Source organism: Crocuta crocuta, unplaced genomic scaffold (assembly GCF_008692635.1).
Source record: "Crocuta crocuta isolate KB4526 unplaced genomic scaffold, BGI_CrCroc_1.0 scaffold971, whole genome shotgun sequence".
Classification (NCBI taxonomy): domain Eukaryota; kingdom Metazoa; phylum Chordata; class Mammalia; order Carnivora; family Hyaenidae; genus Crocuta; species Crocuta crocuta.
In genome coordinates, this window is record NW_027527401.1 from 46,542 (window position 1) to 61,176 (window position 14,635).

General features: G+C 65.3%; 2 protein-coding genes across 7 annotated transcripts in view; one reads left to right on the plus strand and one right to left on the minus strand.

The window, feature by feature from the left end:
• Nucleotides 1-527: 527 nt before the first annotated feature.
• Nucleotides 528-12,234, plus strand: AGPAT2 (1-acylglycerol-3-phosphate O-acyltransferase 2). The gene is made up of 6 exons (XM_077752851.1): nucleotides 528-658; nucleotides 8,160-8,293; nucleotides 8,694-8,869; nucleotides 8,972-9,067; nucleotides 10,658-10,730; nucleotides 11,539-12,234. The coding sequence occupies exons 2-6, from the start codon at nucleotides 8,287-8,289 to the stop codon at nucleotides 11,712-11,714; spliced, it is 528 nt and encodes a 175-aa protein (XP_077608977.1). The 5' UTR covers nucleotides 528-658; nucleotides 8,160-8,286; the 3' UTR covers nucleotides 11,715-12,234.
• A 425-nt stretch (nucleotides 12,235-12,659) lies between these two features.
• EGFL7 (EGF like domain multiple 7) overlaps nucleotides 12,660-14,635 on the minus strand; it is a 17,198-nt gene continuing 15,222 nt past the window's right edge. For 5 of the 6 annotated variants that reach the window (XM_077752882.1, XM_077752877.1, XM_077752871.1 and 2 more), the window contains exons 7-10: nucleotides 14,425-14,589; nucleotides 13,649-13,713; nucleotides 13,005-13,167; nucleotides 12,660-12,880 (exon numbers count right to left, since the gene is read on the minus strand). In XM_077752882.1, the coding sequence (XP_077609008.1) occupies nucleotides 12,858-12,880; nucleotides 13,005-13,167; nucleotides 13,649-13,713; nucleotides 14,425-14,589 (416 nt within the window). In that variant the 3' untranslated portion in view covers nucleotides 12,660-12,857. Of the gene's footprint in view, nucleotides 12,881-13,004; nucleotides 13,168-13,648; nucleotides 13,714-14,424; nucleotides 14,590-14,635 lie in introns of those variants that run through there. The other variant, XM_077752885.1, reaches the window with a different exon arrangement.

The window sequence follows — 14,635 nt, forward strand, 5'->3', positions numbered from 1 at the left end:
GCCCCAGCCTGCCCCGTGCGACCCGTTTGCTGTCCCCACGGAGGTAATCTGGGCGCCAGGCAGGGCCCCTCCTTCGGCCCCGAGCCAGGCTAAGGGCACCGATGCCGCCAGGCTGGCTGGTCGCTGAGCTGATGTGAATGCAGTCGCCTGATATCTGCTCCTGGCCACGCACCCACAGTGCCAGCGGTGACACACTGTCCCTGGCACCGAGGCGGACACCCCCAGTCCCGCCCAGAAACCCGCCCCATCCCTCCTGCCTCCACTGGGCGCCCACCAGGCCCCTAGAAAGAGAACGGCGGGGCCAGCCGGGTCTCCCTGCAGTTGCCGGAGGGGACCCNGGCCCGGGTGGCCGTTCGTTAGTCACTGGGGTGCGGTTCAAGGGCCCCTTTGTTCGGCGGCCGGGCTGCCAGGGCGGTGGCGTCCTCGGGCTGCCTTTGCCTTTGGAGCTCCGGCTCTGGGCTAAGGGGCAGCCCGGATGTGGGGGACGCGAGGTGGGGCGAGGCTGCGGGGGGCGGGGCCGNTGGGCGCTGTGGAGTCTGGGGCCCCGGGGTCCTCGCACCTCCTGCCTACCTGCCCCGAGCGGAACGAGCTGAATGCACCTGTGATCCGACGCCTGCGCTGGCTCCCTTCCCTTCCCGTCCCCTCCCTTCTTCTTAAGGTAGGAGGCTCCTTGATGGACAGGGTGGTTTGGGCCCCCGGGATCCAGCCTCAAGCCGGGTGAAGGAAGGGAGTGGCGCCTGGAATGTTCCTCTGGACCTCTGCGAGCTGGACGGGACAGCGTGGTGGTGTGGGCTGGTGGGGGTGGGCTGGGGAGGTCACTTTGGGCTGTAAGTTGGGGGCCTCTCTGGGTCAGAGGCCAAGGGGGCAAGGCTGCGGGAGCAGGGGCGCGCCTTCCTCCCCTGTGGGGTTCCTGATCCCCGTGTGCGTGGGAGGGGGGGATTGCTACCATTTCTCTCTGTGGCTTTGGCAACAGCCTCTTGGCCGTGGCCTGCTGTGAGGTTGTTTGCTGCCTGAGGTCCCTGCCCCCTGTGGCTACAGGGCAGTGGGTGAGGGTTGCTGGCCTTCCCCCACCTCGGTCCTTGCCCATCCAGGCTGCCAAGGCCGGCCCACACTTCTGGGGGGTGGCTTCCCGTGGTACTCGGAGTAGGTGAGGGCTCAGAGTGGAAGGTGCTGGGTGGGTCCCTGCCNCAGCCCAGGGGCGGCCCTTCTGGCCATCTTCCCACGTGGAGTCCCCAGGGAGGGAAGGGCAGGGCCTACTTCAGGGGCCCTGAAGCGGGGCGGGTGTGCCCAAGGCTGCGCACATCTCTGAAGGCCTGGCGCTTGCTGGGGACGGGTCTCTGAGCAGGAGGGGGGATGTGGGTTCCGGGAGCCACAGGCCGGGGGGCTTCCTGGAGGTGGTGCCTCCGGCCACGAGCCAGGCCAGGGGACAGCACATCTGACTCTGAGGCAACAGGGAGGCCTGGGCAGAGCTGTCCTGGGGGCAGGCGGAGAGCTGGGCCCAGAGCAGGTTTTCAGGAGTGACAGGACGAGGAGGGGACCGCCCCCCCCCCCACTGGGTGTCATCAGGTGGCCTCTTTACAAGCAGCTTTCTTGTCTGTTAAAAGCACTGACTCACACTTCAAAGCTGCCTCCCAGGGGTCACATCAGAAGTCACCAGTCTACTTTCTGACTTGGTGACTGGACCTGGCGGGGCGGCCACACTAGCACTGGGCCTGCCCTGGGCCCCGCCCCCCGGCTGGGGCTTGCTCTCCTTAGTCCGTCTCCCCTGAGATTCTGGGCCACTCAGCTGTCCTCCTCCGGACCCTGGAGGCTCTCACATTGGAGGGGGGGGGGGNTCCCCTCCTTGGGGCAGCCCCCAGATTCAGGCTCAGGATCGGTGCAGGGGGGGCGGCACCCCAGGACACTCCCCAGGGAGAGACCACAGCCTCCTTCCCCTGTCCCCTCAGGTCCCACAGGGGTGGGTCATAGTGATAACTCTCAAGACCCACTAGGGATAGTGGGGGTACGGGGGTGCATGCTGTGAGCAGGAGCCCCCCAGAGGGGCAGGGTGGGGGGCTGTCCCAGGCCGGGACTCAGGAGGATGGAGCCGAAATGCCAGAGGGCCGACCAGACAGGCTCCCTGCCCCCTGGCTGCAGGCCCTCGGCCAAGCCTTCGCTCACCAGTCTGTCCTGGACCCCGGGGCACCTGGGTGCCTGGCTGCTCCCCTCTCCAGCCCAGCCCTGACTTCTGGAAGCAGCCACCTTGCCTGAAGCCACAGCCTCTACTCCCGTCTCCCGTGGGGAGTTGTACGTCCTCCGTGGGGACAGGCGTTATTCTGTGCCTCACCTCACTGCTGACAAGTCCAAAGTGTGACCGAAACCCGCAGGTGTAAGGCCGGCAGAGTGCTGGGGGCGGGGAAAGTGGCTGCCTAGTGTCCCAGAGCTGAGACAGGGCGGAACTGGGGTGCAGACACATGGGAATGGCCCCCCAGTGAGGGCTTTGTACTTTCCCTCCGTGCCCACCCAGCGCTGGGGGGCCAGGGTGGTGCCAGGGCCCCTGCAGGGCTGGATGCCAGGTTTGGGCACCTGGAGCCCTGGGGGGCAGCCCTTCTCTGCCCCTTCCCTGCTTCCCTAAGCAGCAGCAGCCCCTCCCCATGGGGCTCTGGGCAGCAGCCCAAGGAGCTCTTGCCTGTTAGACTCCAGTTCTGAATGTGCAGGGAACAGTAATGGGAACAGAGGAGCTGAGGAGCCTCTGGCTCGTCTGGGGACTGAGACTAAGAACCCCTGCCAGGCTGGTTGTGCCCTGTTCGCTGGGTTGGGTGGAGGAGTATGAGGTCATGTTTCCTCATTCCAGGAGGAGATGTTCTAAATACACCCATCTGATGCAGAAAAAAACAAAGCTTTTCTGTGCCACGCAAGTGAGAATTCGGTTCCGCTACAGGATCAGGAAACGCTAGTAACAGCGGCTTAACCAAGAGCCTTTACTGTTTTGTGCACTGAGGGAGACCAGAGCTGGGCGGCCCAGGCCCACAGAAAGCTCCCGGCCCCCGGGCCTGAGGCCCCACCATTCTCGGGGTCCAGTGTGGGGTCCAGTGTGGCAGCACGTCCGGGACCGGCCGCCTGCCTCTGCGTCTGTCTGAAGTGTCAGGACCCAGGTGGCGCAGCCCTTAGCTGCAAGCGAGGTGGGGCCGTGGGGCACTGTGTGCAGCCGATGCATTGTTTCCGCCAGACATCGGGGCTTATCGATGTCGGTCAGGGTTTGAACCCAGAACAGCCCAGCCTCTTAGCCAGCGCTGCCAGCCACTCGGCAGTCCGGGGGGGGAGGGGTGCGTGGAGGGGGACACAGTGCAGTCCGAGTGGCCCATGAGGGCTGGCCGGGGGCCCTGGTTTTGCAGGAAAGCCTGCCTTTGTTTTGCTTGGGGTAGGACGGCCAGGGGCAGTGTCTTCCCCCAGATGCGCTCCTCGGAGCCCCTGCGTTGTGACTGAGAGTTTGCTGGACCCACCTCCTTCCGGCCCCCTGGTGTGCACCCCATTCCCGCCCGCGCCCGCGCCTCCCGACACGTGTGGGCTTCCTCCTGCACAGGCTGGAAAGCCCACCCCACCCGGCTCCTGTCCCCTCCTTATGCTCCACCTCGTAAGACTCGCGGAAAACACCCCTGCTCCACCAGGTGGCCTCTCTGGAGCCTCCTGTCCCCTGAGCAGATCGATGGAGACCTTGCTCCTGGGGGCAAACCCAGAGGGGTCTGGCTGAGGACTGGCGCGCCTCCGCTGAAACAGCTGCCCAGACCTCCCGCGAGCACCCTAGCCCAAGTCCAAGGGCCGAGGGCACAGGTCAGCCGGTGGCCTGGGGCTGGCCTTGAACTTCCCTCCAGCTGTGGAGCGCGTGCTGGCGGGGGAGGGGCAGGGGCTCTCACTCTCAGCTACTTTGGATTCTTTTTATCCACTCGGGACACCCCTGTTTCAGGTGCTCCTGGGGTCCCAGCCTCATCGGCTCAATGTCCACACCTTTCCCCTTTCACAGGCAGACACGGAAGGTTAGTGAGGTCAAGTGCATTGCCCAAGATCACAGCTAGGGAGGAGGATCCGGGCCTGGCTCACCTAGAGCTTGGGAAGGTGTCCTCAGGCCAAGTGCAGAAGGAGCCTGGGCTCCCTGGGGCCCTGGAAAGGATCTGCGGCGTTCATAGTGCTCAGAGCTTCTAGGGGGTTCAAGGCCAGGTTAAGTAGAAGGCTCCTGAGAAAGATCCACGAAGGGCCAGGACAGCCCATGTGCTCGAGGAACGGTCCCGCTCCGGGGGGCCACGTGCCAGGAGGTGGAAAGATGGCACCTGTCACCCACGTGGCAGCGGGCAGCGGAGTTTCTGGAATGCTGTGCCAGGCGCTCAGCCCACCCCCAGGCCACTTGGGCTCCACCTGAGGGGTGGGGTCATGGACTTGGGGGCCAGGGAGGTAGAACAGCAGCCACAGTGGTGTGGCCCTGTCCCCGGGCCAGCACCAGTGACTCCTGGCTCCTGAGAAGGTGGCCCCCCCGTACTCCCTGTGGCTGCTGGCAGGGCGCTGATAAGGTGGGCTGCCGGGGCACTGTGGGGCTGGTGCTCAGGACGCTGGTGGCTGCTTCGGGCTGGCTGAGAGGGGATAGCGTCACTTCCTGCTTGGCGGCTCCGGCTCCGTTGGGCTTTGGGCGATGGGCGGTGTCTACAGAGCCTCGGGGAAGGGAGGGAAGCCTCCAAAAGAGCTTTTGGAATTCTGGAATTCCATCTTGCAATCCCAAATCATCCCCCCACCTCCAGCTTGCCCTTTCCCTGACATTTTCCGCTTGTTTTCCGAAAACCAGGTTTGGAGCGAGTCCCGGCCCATCCTGGGGTCCCTGCTGTGTGACCTTGGGCAAGTCGCTTCACTGCTGAGCCTGGACTCCCTCATCTGTGGGTGGAGGCCATTGGGAGCGCCCACTGTGTGGGGTTATTGTGCGAACGAGACGCGAAGGTTGCATCACGCTCTTGCACGGTGCTCTGCACACAGCAGGTGCTGCCCAGGTGTCCGGTGTGGGGGAGGGGCACTGCCACCTGCCCGTCGGGCGAGGAGCCGCGCTTTCTCTCCTTGGAGGCACGCTGGGGGCACCCAGAAGCGTCCCGTCCCCTTTGTGCTTCCTCATGCATTGAGAAACTTAAAATGTTCGCCTCGCTCACCACTTTTACGAGTCTTGGAACCTTGTGACATCAGGAAGGGGAGAGGTGGGCGCACTGCCTGCAGAGAACGCTTTGTCCCCTGGGGACATACCGGTGCCTTCTCCAATCCCAGCATGCACCTTGCTGTGGCAGCCTGCCGGGGTCACAGCAGCTGCTGTGTGTGTGTGTGTGTGTGTGTGTGCGCGCGCGCGTGCGAGCACAGAGCACACTGTCCCTGGGCCTTCCTCCCCCCCACACCCACTGCTGCCACTGCCTGAGGTCCATATGCGGTATTCTCCACAGTTCTGGAAAAACCAGTCCACAGCCCATCCCTTCCACTGGATACAGAAAAGAAATCCTAACAGGAACCAGAGAGAAGGTCCTGGAGACAGACAAGGTGGCCACACATCAGTGTAGAGTGTATTAATGCCCCTGAACTGGACGTTTAAGAATGATTAAGATGGTAGATGTTATGTATATTTTACCACCACTTTTAAAGAAAAAGAGAGAGAGATACAAAGAAAGGGAGAGAGAAGCCGGCAAATGGCTCTCCCAGAGAGAACGCCGTCCACTTCAGGCGTGGCCCCTGACCGTCTGCAGCCGGCAGGGGGCGCCCCCGCGTGAACGCGGCTCTCGCCAGCTCCGCCCAGCGCACTGCGAATCTAGAATCTACCGGCACTTCCCCCCGCCCTGGAGGTGGGGGGACACACCTGGGCAGCTGCAGATTTTTCTAATTCAGACCAGCCTGGAGGGGGCGCAGGACCGGATCCTGGGACAGGGGCCTGGTTGCCGGGCGTCATTGCGCGGTGGTGCCAGCCTGCCCTCGGGGCTCCGCTGTGCCGGCACCCTGCCCGCTGATGTGAGGGATGCGGACAGGGTTCTGGCCCCCATGTACTTCCCTCTGATTGCGAGTGGACATTTCCGGTCTTTGCGAAGCACCTGCTTGCGACCCCTCCTTGTCCCCTCGGTCCTAATGGTGACTGAGAAGGGGTCTTTGTAGATGAGAAACTGCGGCCAGAGGAGGAGCGCAGGCCTGCTCAGCGCTGCCCCGGAGCGGGAAGGGACCTCTGGGCAGGTGGCCTGAGCTGGCTGAGGCTGGCAGAGCCGGGGAGGGAGCTGGGCTAATCGTCCGAGCAGCCTCACGGTAGCTGCTGCGTCTCCCTGGGCCTCAGTGTCCCCATCTGCAACACGGGGTGACTGGAGAGCCACCCTTCCACGGGAGTTCCGTCCTGTGGAAGGGGCAGCCGGGTGGAGACTGGCTTGCAGACGCTCCAGCAGCCCTGAAGCTCCGCTCACAGGAGGGTCCTAGAGGAGTCGGACCCACAGACACGGAGTGGGGGGAGTGGGGGGAGGGGAGGGCCTGCGTCCAGTGGGATGGAGTGGGGTCTGGGAAGGTGGGAACATCCTGGGGACGGATGGAGGGCACGGTTGCCCAACAGTGTGTGTGATGCCGCTGGGCTGTGTGTCCCTAACAGCAGTAGAGGTGGCACATTTTAGGTCACGTGTATTTTATGACAATTTGGAAAACCAGAGTCTGGCTTTGAGCCAGTGCTGAGTCTCTGCTCTACTGAGCGCCATCCCTGGGCCTTGGGCCGTGACTTTACCCTCCCATACAAAGCGGGAAATCCCTCCTTCCCATTAAGACTGTTGATGGGATCAACTACCTGGGGGCTGGGAGGTTCCTGAACCTTCTGGGAGAAGGGGACACTCTGGGTCAGGAACCTGTGGGTCAATGGGGGCCCATCTTCAGTCCCCGGCCCCCCACAGGGGATAGAAAGACCCAGGGGCCCTGCAGGGAGCTGGCAGAGCAGGGAGCCTCATGCCTTGGGCTCCGTCACCCCGAGGACCCCTAACGGGTCCCTTCTGGGGTATGAGCAGAGCGTCCCAGGCCTCTCTTCCTGTCCCTGTGCTCTCCAAGGCGAGCCAGCACCTGCACACTCATCCCCACGGACGTAGCCACTCATGCCCAGCACGTGCTGCTTGGGCGTAGCCCCTGAAGGTCCCCGATGCTCTGGGGCACCCGCCCGCAGGAACCCGGGGAGCCCCAGGCCCGCGCATCCTGGCTCCCTCCCTCTCTCGCCTGTGACCTCCGGCGGCGGAGATTGAGGCTCTGAAAGCCTGTGGCTTCCCCTGTGCAGAGAGGGCAGTGGGCTTGCTCACGAGGACGGGCTGGGGGGGGAAGCCAAGCCCGGCCACGTCCCGGCAGCAGGGACAGGAAGCAGCGTTCAGACCCTGCAAAGTCTCCCCGTGGCGCATGCCTTCTTCCTGGTGTGGCAGCGCCCTGGGGGGATGGCCGCTTCTCCAGGCTGGGTCTCCTTCCCCAGAGTGTGTGGGTGGGGGCCGCCTCCTCTGCAGGGGTGTGGGGACCTCGCTCTGTGTCGGGTTTATATTATTTATTACTATTAAAAAAATTTTTTTGATGCTTATTTACCTTCGAGAGCAAAAGACAGAGCGTGAGCAGGGGAAGGGCAGAGAAGAGACACAGGATCTGGAACAGGCTCTAGGCTTCGCGCTGTCAGCACAGAGCCTGACGCGGAGCTTTAACTCCTGAACTGTGAGATCATGACCTGAGCCAAAGCCGGACGCTTAACCAACTAAGCCGCCCAGGCGCCCCTATAATTATTATTTTTAAATTTTATAAGTAATCTCTACATCCAGCGTGGGGCTTGAACCCACAACCCTGAGATCAAGAGTGGCCCGTTCCACCAACTGAGCCAGCCGGGCGCCCCTCCGTCTTGGGTTTTTAGTCTCTGACACAGCCAAGGACCAGACCCACTTTGACCCTGAGGGCTCTCAGCCTCCGGCCCGCCTCCAGCCCCCTTCCAGCTGAGCAAGCAGGGATGTGGGGGTGAGGGCAGGACCCTGGACAGCAGATGTGGAAGTGAACACCCTCCCCTTTGCCGGAGGGCAAGCCGGGGCCCATCCGCTGCATTGCCGTCCCCAGTCGTCCCCAGTCGTCCCCAGTCGGGCGAGCGGGCAAGCGGGGGCCCTGCTCACTGACGCTGTCTCTCTCTTTAGCATCATCAGTTGGTTTGTCCGGAGCTTCAAGTACGTGTTCGGCATTCGCTTTGAGATAAAGGGGCGTCAGAAGCTGGAGGTGGACCACCCGTGTGTCATCATTTCTAACCACCAGAGCATCCTGGACATGATGGGTAAGGCGGGGCTGCCGAGGGGCTGGTTGGGGAGCGGGCCCTTCCCGGCTGCAGGCCCAGCCTGGGTGGTGGGGGATGCTTCAGGACGGTGGAGCCCGGGCCCGGATGAGCCGGCAGGCGCAGGGTGTGGTCCAGGCCCGGGGGCCGTGCCTTCCTGCAGCCACATGACAGCTGCCTACAGGGCGCCGCCAGCTGGGGGCTCTGCTTCGCTCCCTCCCTTTGCAGGCGGGAAGCAGGCTGAGAGGCCAAATGACTTGGCCCGGTAGCCGGTGGGAAGGCATGACCCACCCAGGCCTGGTGGTGGCCGGGGCGCGGGGCCGGCTCCCCCCTCCGTGGGGGAAGGTGGCTGCCAGGCTCTGAGCGCGGCCTCCACCCGCCTGCTGTCCCGTGGCCACCGCAGGCCTTATGGAGGCCCTGCCCCAGCGCTGCGTGCAGATCGCCAAGCGGGAGCTGCTCTTCATGGGGCCCGTGGGGCTCATCATGTACCTCGGGGGTGTCTTCTTCATCAACCGGCAGCGCTCCAGGACCGCCATGACGGTGATGGCCGAAGTGGGCCAGCGCATGGTCAGGGACAACGTGAGTGAGGGCCGGGGCTGCTGGGAGCTCACGCCACCGCGTTGTCTCCTGCCAAGCGGCCCAGGCGAGGCCCCGCCCCAGCTGCCTCCTCTCCCCCTGCAGCTCAAGGTGTGGATCTACCCAGAGGGCACGAGGAACGACAATGGGGACCTGCTGCCTTTCAAGAAGGGTGCCTTCTACCTGGCGATCCAGACCCAGGTGGGCCTGGGCTCTGCCCTCCCCGGGAGGCAGGGAGGCGGGTCCAGGTTGGCTTAAGGCCAAAGGTGACCGCCGGGCCGGGCTGGGGGCCGCTGCTTCCTGACTTGCGAAGGAGGGCAGTTCCTCTGGCCCCTTCATTCACTCTGAGCACTAGGGCTGGTGTGTGATCGAGTCCAGTAAGCCGTGGGACTCACACTCGTCACCGGGGTGCCCGTGCCTGGAGCTCCAGCACCTGTGTGGCGCTGGCCGGGCAAGGGGCCCCCGCAGGGAGGCTGGGGTCGGCGTGGAAGGCAGAGGCGTCCGTGCTTCAGTCCCGCAGGACCGCTGGCCGGGGCGGGGTTCGGGAGCGCCAGTGGGTCCGGAGGGGCAGGGCTGGGCAGGGCTGGAGGAGGGCCCGGAGAGAGCGCACTGCAAGCTCTGCCGCTGTGCTTTGCTCCAAAGCTCAGTCTGTCTGAGAGGAGCTTGGGAGGATGTCGGGAGACCTGGGGGTGCATCCGTCCACGGGGCAGGGTCTCCTGGTTGGTAACGGGCACCCTGTCCCATGCCGTCGGGGGAGTTCACATAGGGGAAAGTCATCGTCCAAGGTCAGGGGAAGAGGCTCTCCTCCTGCCCAGTGGGGTCTGGGAGGTGGCTGGGCAGGGGTCTGCTCCTGGGGACGCCACCTGCGGCAGGTGGCCTCTGGCGCCCCCTGGTGTCTGGCCCTGAGCAAGGCCAGGTGAGCCCTCCCTGCAAGGGCTCCCCACTCACATGCCGGATGCAGTGGGTGCGTGGGGTGGAGGGTCCTGGGCTCTGAGCCTGGCAATGCCTTGGCAAGGCTCTCTCAAGCCCTGAAGCCCAGCTGGGAGGCGGAAGGCACCCCTGCCACACGCCTGGGGCCGATGTCACTTCCCTTGGCTGGTGGCATGGGAGAGAGGGACGGTGGGAGAGGAGGGAGGGGACACTGGTGTGGCAGGGCTGGGGCGGGGCAGCCCCAGCCAGGAGAGTCGGCATCTTCGCCGTCCTCTCCCTTCCCCTCCCCCCCATCTGCCCTGCGGGGCCTACCAGACTGTGGCCTCCAAGCCCACACCCCTGCTGGTGCCGGGGTTAATGATTACCCCCATGTGCCGATTGTGACCCTGGCGTCTTCCAGGAATACCCGGAGGCCCTTCCCCATGCCCTGGCTAGAGCCGCCCCCGGCCACCCCGAGATGGGGGAGGGGTGGGCACAGAGACCTCAGCACCTCCTACTCTACTGGACCGAGCCCTGATCCCCCGTCCCCGGTCAATCAGGACCCAGTGGGGGCACAAACATGAGTCCTATGGACATGTGCCCACCCAGGAGGCTTCCTGGTGGAGGGGATGCTTGAGTGAAGACGTGTAGGACGCGTTTATGGAACTCTGGGCCACCCTGGCCCAGGGGTCAGTGTATGGAAGGGCCCTGAGGCAGGTCAGCGTGCTTGTCCTGCGGCCACAGGCACTTCCAGGACCTCCTCAGGCAGAAGGCAAGCGGGTAGCAAGGCAGGGAGCCCCCCACTAGTTCATCGTCAGGGCTCAGGGTGGGCTGGGGGCTGGCTCCAGCGTGTCCTCAGGCACCGCGGTGTCCTGTCCACAGGTGCCTGTCATCCCCGTGGTTTACTCCAGCTTCTCCTCCTTCTACAACCAAAAGGCAAAGCTCTTCACCGCAGGTAGGCCCTGCCCCGCCCCGCCCCCAGGGCACACACGTGGGCGTATGTGTTGTCCTCAGTCACTAGGACACCCAGGCCCCCGTTGGAACGGTTCCCGTCTCTGGGAGGTTCTTATAGGCCAGACTTTGCCCCTTCGTGATCATTTGGTGAGTGAAAGAAGGCTAACCAGAGTCTGGAATCCCAGCCATGAGCCGAGCTGGCCAGTAGTGGGCCCTTTTCCCAGATGAAAAAACAGAGGCTGGCCGAGGGTGGGGTAGGTGCCTGAGTTCACACACGTAGGCCCAGGCTGAGCAGCAGCCTCCCAGGTACCCCCGCGCCCACCAGCCATGGAGCTCAGGGCCGCTACCCTTCCTCCCAGACCCTGCATGTGGGCACCCGGTGCCTGGGTGAGAAGGTGGGGTCAAAGGTAGAAGGGCAGTGGGGGGAGGAGCCAAGCGTGTCCTGCCCCCAGAACTGGGACCCGGGGCCGCCTGAACCATCACGGAGGATGGAAGTGTGATGGCGGGTGTGGGGTTCCCGGGAGGGTGGGGCAGAGGTGTGTGCGGTCATCAGAACCTACGGAGCGTGGACCTTGGAGCTTCATGTTTCGTGTTTGAGTTTAAAACCAACCTCCCCGAGAGCAGGGTGTCCAGGAAAGAGCCCAGCCTGGCAGGGCCCTTGGGAGGCCCCCAGGGAAGGCCAGCAGGTGATCGGGGAGCAGGAGGAAGGGGTTTGGGTGACCCCAGAGCAAGGAGAGGCCGCGGCACGGGCGCCTGGACAGCAGGCACCGGTGGGGCGCCCCGGCCGCTGATGTCCCTGCTCCCAACAGGAACGATCAAGGTGGAGGTGCTGGATGCCATCCCCACGAGTGGCCTCACTGTCGCTGATGTCCCCAAGCTTATGGATACCTGCCACCAGGCCATGAGGACCACCTTCCTCCGCATCTCCAAGACGCCCCAGGAGAACGGGGCCACGGCGGGGCCTGCTTCCCAGCCCACCCGCTAGCCGACGAGGGGCAGGACCTGGCGGCCGGACGGGGCGGGCCAGGGGGCGGGGCCTGACTGCAGACCTGACCGAGGGACCTCCTCCCCCGCCCCGGCTGCTAAATGTCACTGTGTCCTGCTCCTGCCTGGGTCTCCCACTTTCATTCGGGCCCCAGATGCAGGACGCTGCTTCCTGTCACCAGCCTCGGATCCAGGCCTCCGATGTTCCCTAAAAGGAGAGTCTGCTGGAGCCTCCTCAGAGCCCCCGCTGTGTCTCCAGGACCCGGGAGTGGGTTCAGGCCCAGACGGGCTGACAGCCAGAGCCGAGACCCTTCACCCTGCTGCCCGGGCCAGCGGGGTACAGGGTGGGGCGTGGCCTTCCGGGCCCTCCAGGAGTGGGGGCCAGGCACCCAGTCCTGTGCGTCCAGGGCCTCAGGGAGAGCCAGAAAGCAGGGGTCCTTGCTCTGCTGGCCTCAGGGAGCAAGACCGCCGACCGGGCACTGCATTCCGTTGTTTTTTATAAAAGGACTCTGAGAAGTGTTGGTGATTTGTGATCACTCGGGGGGCGGGCGGGATGCCACAGCCCTCAAGGCTGCCCTTGCCGCCTCCTGTGCGTGTGGCGTGGGAGCCTCTGACGCTCCCCACCCCCCCCCCCCAGGGGCCAGGCCCACGGTCATCCTGCAGTAGTGTTCTCCGTGGGTGGGGACGTCCACCCGATCGGGCGGTGGGCATCCTGGGGGTCTAGGGAAGGAGGCTGAAGACTCGCTCTTTGGCTGCTGGCTGGGGGTAAAGCCGGGGGCCAGGTTCATCTCCCCAGAAACTACCTGCTCCAGTCCCTCCTGCAGAGGGAGGACCGCGACCCTCTGGAGGAGGGCCCTGTGTGGCTGGAGCCCCCTGCCCTGCCACATGGCTGCCCCCTTTTCCCTCCCAGCAGCCAGCAGGTGCCCCCCCCCCCCAGGTGGCTCCNCCTGAACCTTCATTTTATTCTGACACAGGTCAGAGGCGCCCAGAGACTGAGACCCTCGTACCTTCCCTCGGCCACGGGCCCCTGGTGGGGGTGCAGGGGTGCTGGCCGGGCGGGGGCTGGATTCCTACCCAGGAGGACCCCTCCCGCCCCACCCCGCACCGTGGCGGCAGGCTCTCGGGAGCTGGAGCTGGGGACCTGTCACAGCTCCTTCTTGCAGGAACCTGTGGACGGGTGAAGGGCTGAGGTCAGAGGTCAGTGTGCCCCACCTTCCCCGCCAGGCAGGTCGGCCCTCTGGCCCCAGCCCCAGAGCCCTCAGGCTCCGCAGGTGGGGACCCCAGCACTCACAGGAGCCCAGCTGCTCCTCCAGGAAGGAGATCTGCTCACTCAGAGAGTCGATGCGGTCCAGCTGCTGGAAGGAGTGGGCCAGGAGGCTGCCGGGGTCGGGGAGCCCGTGCTCCAGGGCCCTCGAGGCCAAGCTATGCAGCGGGGCCAGCACCAGCTGCAGCTTCTGTGGGGCAGGTAGAAGGCACCCTCTGTTCCACCAGGCTTTTAGGGAGCACTGGACGCCTACCGACATCCAGACCTGGCTCGTTCACCAGAGGGAGCTTCTGGGCCCGGAGAGCCAGGCAGGGGGGGCACCGGGGGACGCCACACGGGCCAGTCCAGTGACTGGGACCCGGGTCAGGGCAGCTAGGAGGGGAGGACCAGAGCTTTCAAGGGGTCATCAAGCCAACGGTCCCACGGAAAGACCGCAGGGACAGAGGGAGGCGTGGACCTGGGCTGAGGCTCTCTGTGCTGCCCGAGGGGGTGTGGCCAAGCCTGGCCCCCACTCTCCTGGGGCGGCCGAACCTCAGCCTGCTCCCCCTGCCCGGGCTGGGCTGTCAGCACCCGGGGGCCTCCTTCCCAGGCCCACCCCCACGGGGCCCCACAACCACCCTGAGGGCCTGATCCACACGGGAGACAATGGGGGCTTCCCAGCCAGGCCTCACCTGCTCCAGCACGTCCACCCTCGACCGAAGCCTCTGCACCTCCTCCTCTACCGCGTGGTTGGTTCCTGGGGGGATCCCAGTGGTGTGAGTCGCGCAGGCCCGGCCTCAGGCCCCGGGCCCCGCCCCCACACCGGCTTCTCATCTCCGTCTGGAGGCCTCTCAGCCTCTGCTGAGCGCGGGGCACGGCTCTGGAGATGGGGGCTCAAGCCCGAGCGGCCACGGGCCCCGCTGTCGTAGTGAGCCTACCCCTATGGTAGGCGCCCAGGCCGGCCCGGAGACCGCGATGCACCCCACCCCCGCCGCCCCGCCGCCGGGGTCCCCACGGTGCCGAGCCGTCCGAGCCGAGGTCCACGCGCGCTCCTGGTGCCGGGCTGCCGACAGCGCATTATTACTCACGGTACGAGTTTGAAGTGTCACAGCGCGTACCAAAAGTAATAATGTACCGTCGGCAGCGGGGTGTGGTGTGTCCTGGCCGCCCGGGCTGGGGCCACGGAGAAGGCCCGGCGTGGGAGCCTTCTTCCACTCTCTTGGCTGAGATGAGGCCCCTCTCGGCAACCTGTCCCACAATGCACCCAGGAAACTGCCACCCACCTTTCCCCTGGGGAAGACCCCCGCTTTGCCCAGGTCAGAGAGACGGCCTGCCGCCAAGGGCTGGTTGCCCCCCGCTGCCCCCGCGGTGCCCAGCCTGCAGGGTGGCGCCTGGCCCGTCCTCTGGGCCTCCCCGTCCCTCCTCCCCGTCCCTCCTCCCCGCACAGCAGCAAGGACGGGGGCTTTACCTGTCGTGGGGTTCGGGGCTACCCTGGGGGTCCCTCTCTTGGGCAGGCAGAGCGCACCATCCGCGGACGGGCTGTGCCCCTCCTGACACCGGCACCAGTAGCTGCCCGCGGTGTTGACGCAGCGCTGAGGGCAGGGGCCCCGGCCGGCACTGCATTCATCCACGTCTGCGGGGAGAGGGGTGTTGGGGGGGGGGTGGGGGGGAGCATCCAC

Coding starts and splice junctions, on each gene's coding strand:
- AGPAT2 (XM_077752851.1), top strand. Junction 9,068..10,657: donor ACCTGGCGATCCAGACCCAG/GTGGGCCTGGGC, acceptor TCCTGTCCACAG/GTGCCTGTCATCCCCGTGGT. Junction 10,731..11,538: donor GGCAAAGCTCTTCACCGCAG/GTAGGCCCTGCC, acceptor TGCTCCCAACAG/GAACGATCAAGGTGGAGGTG.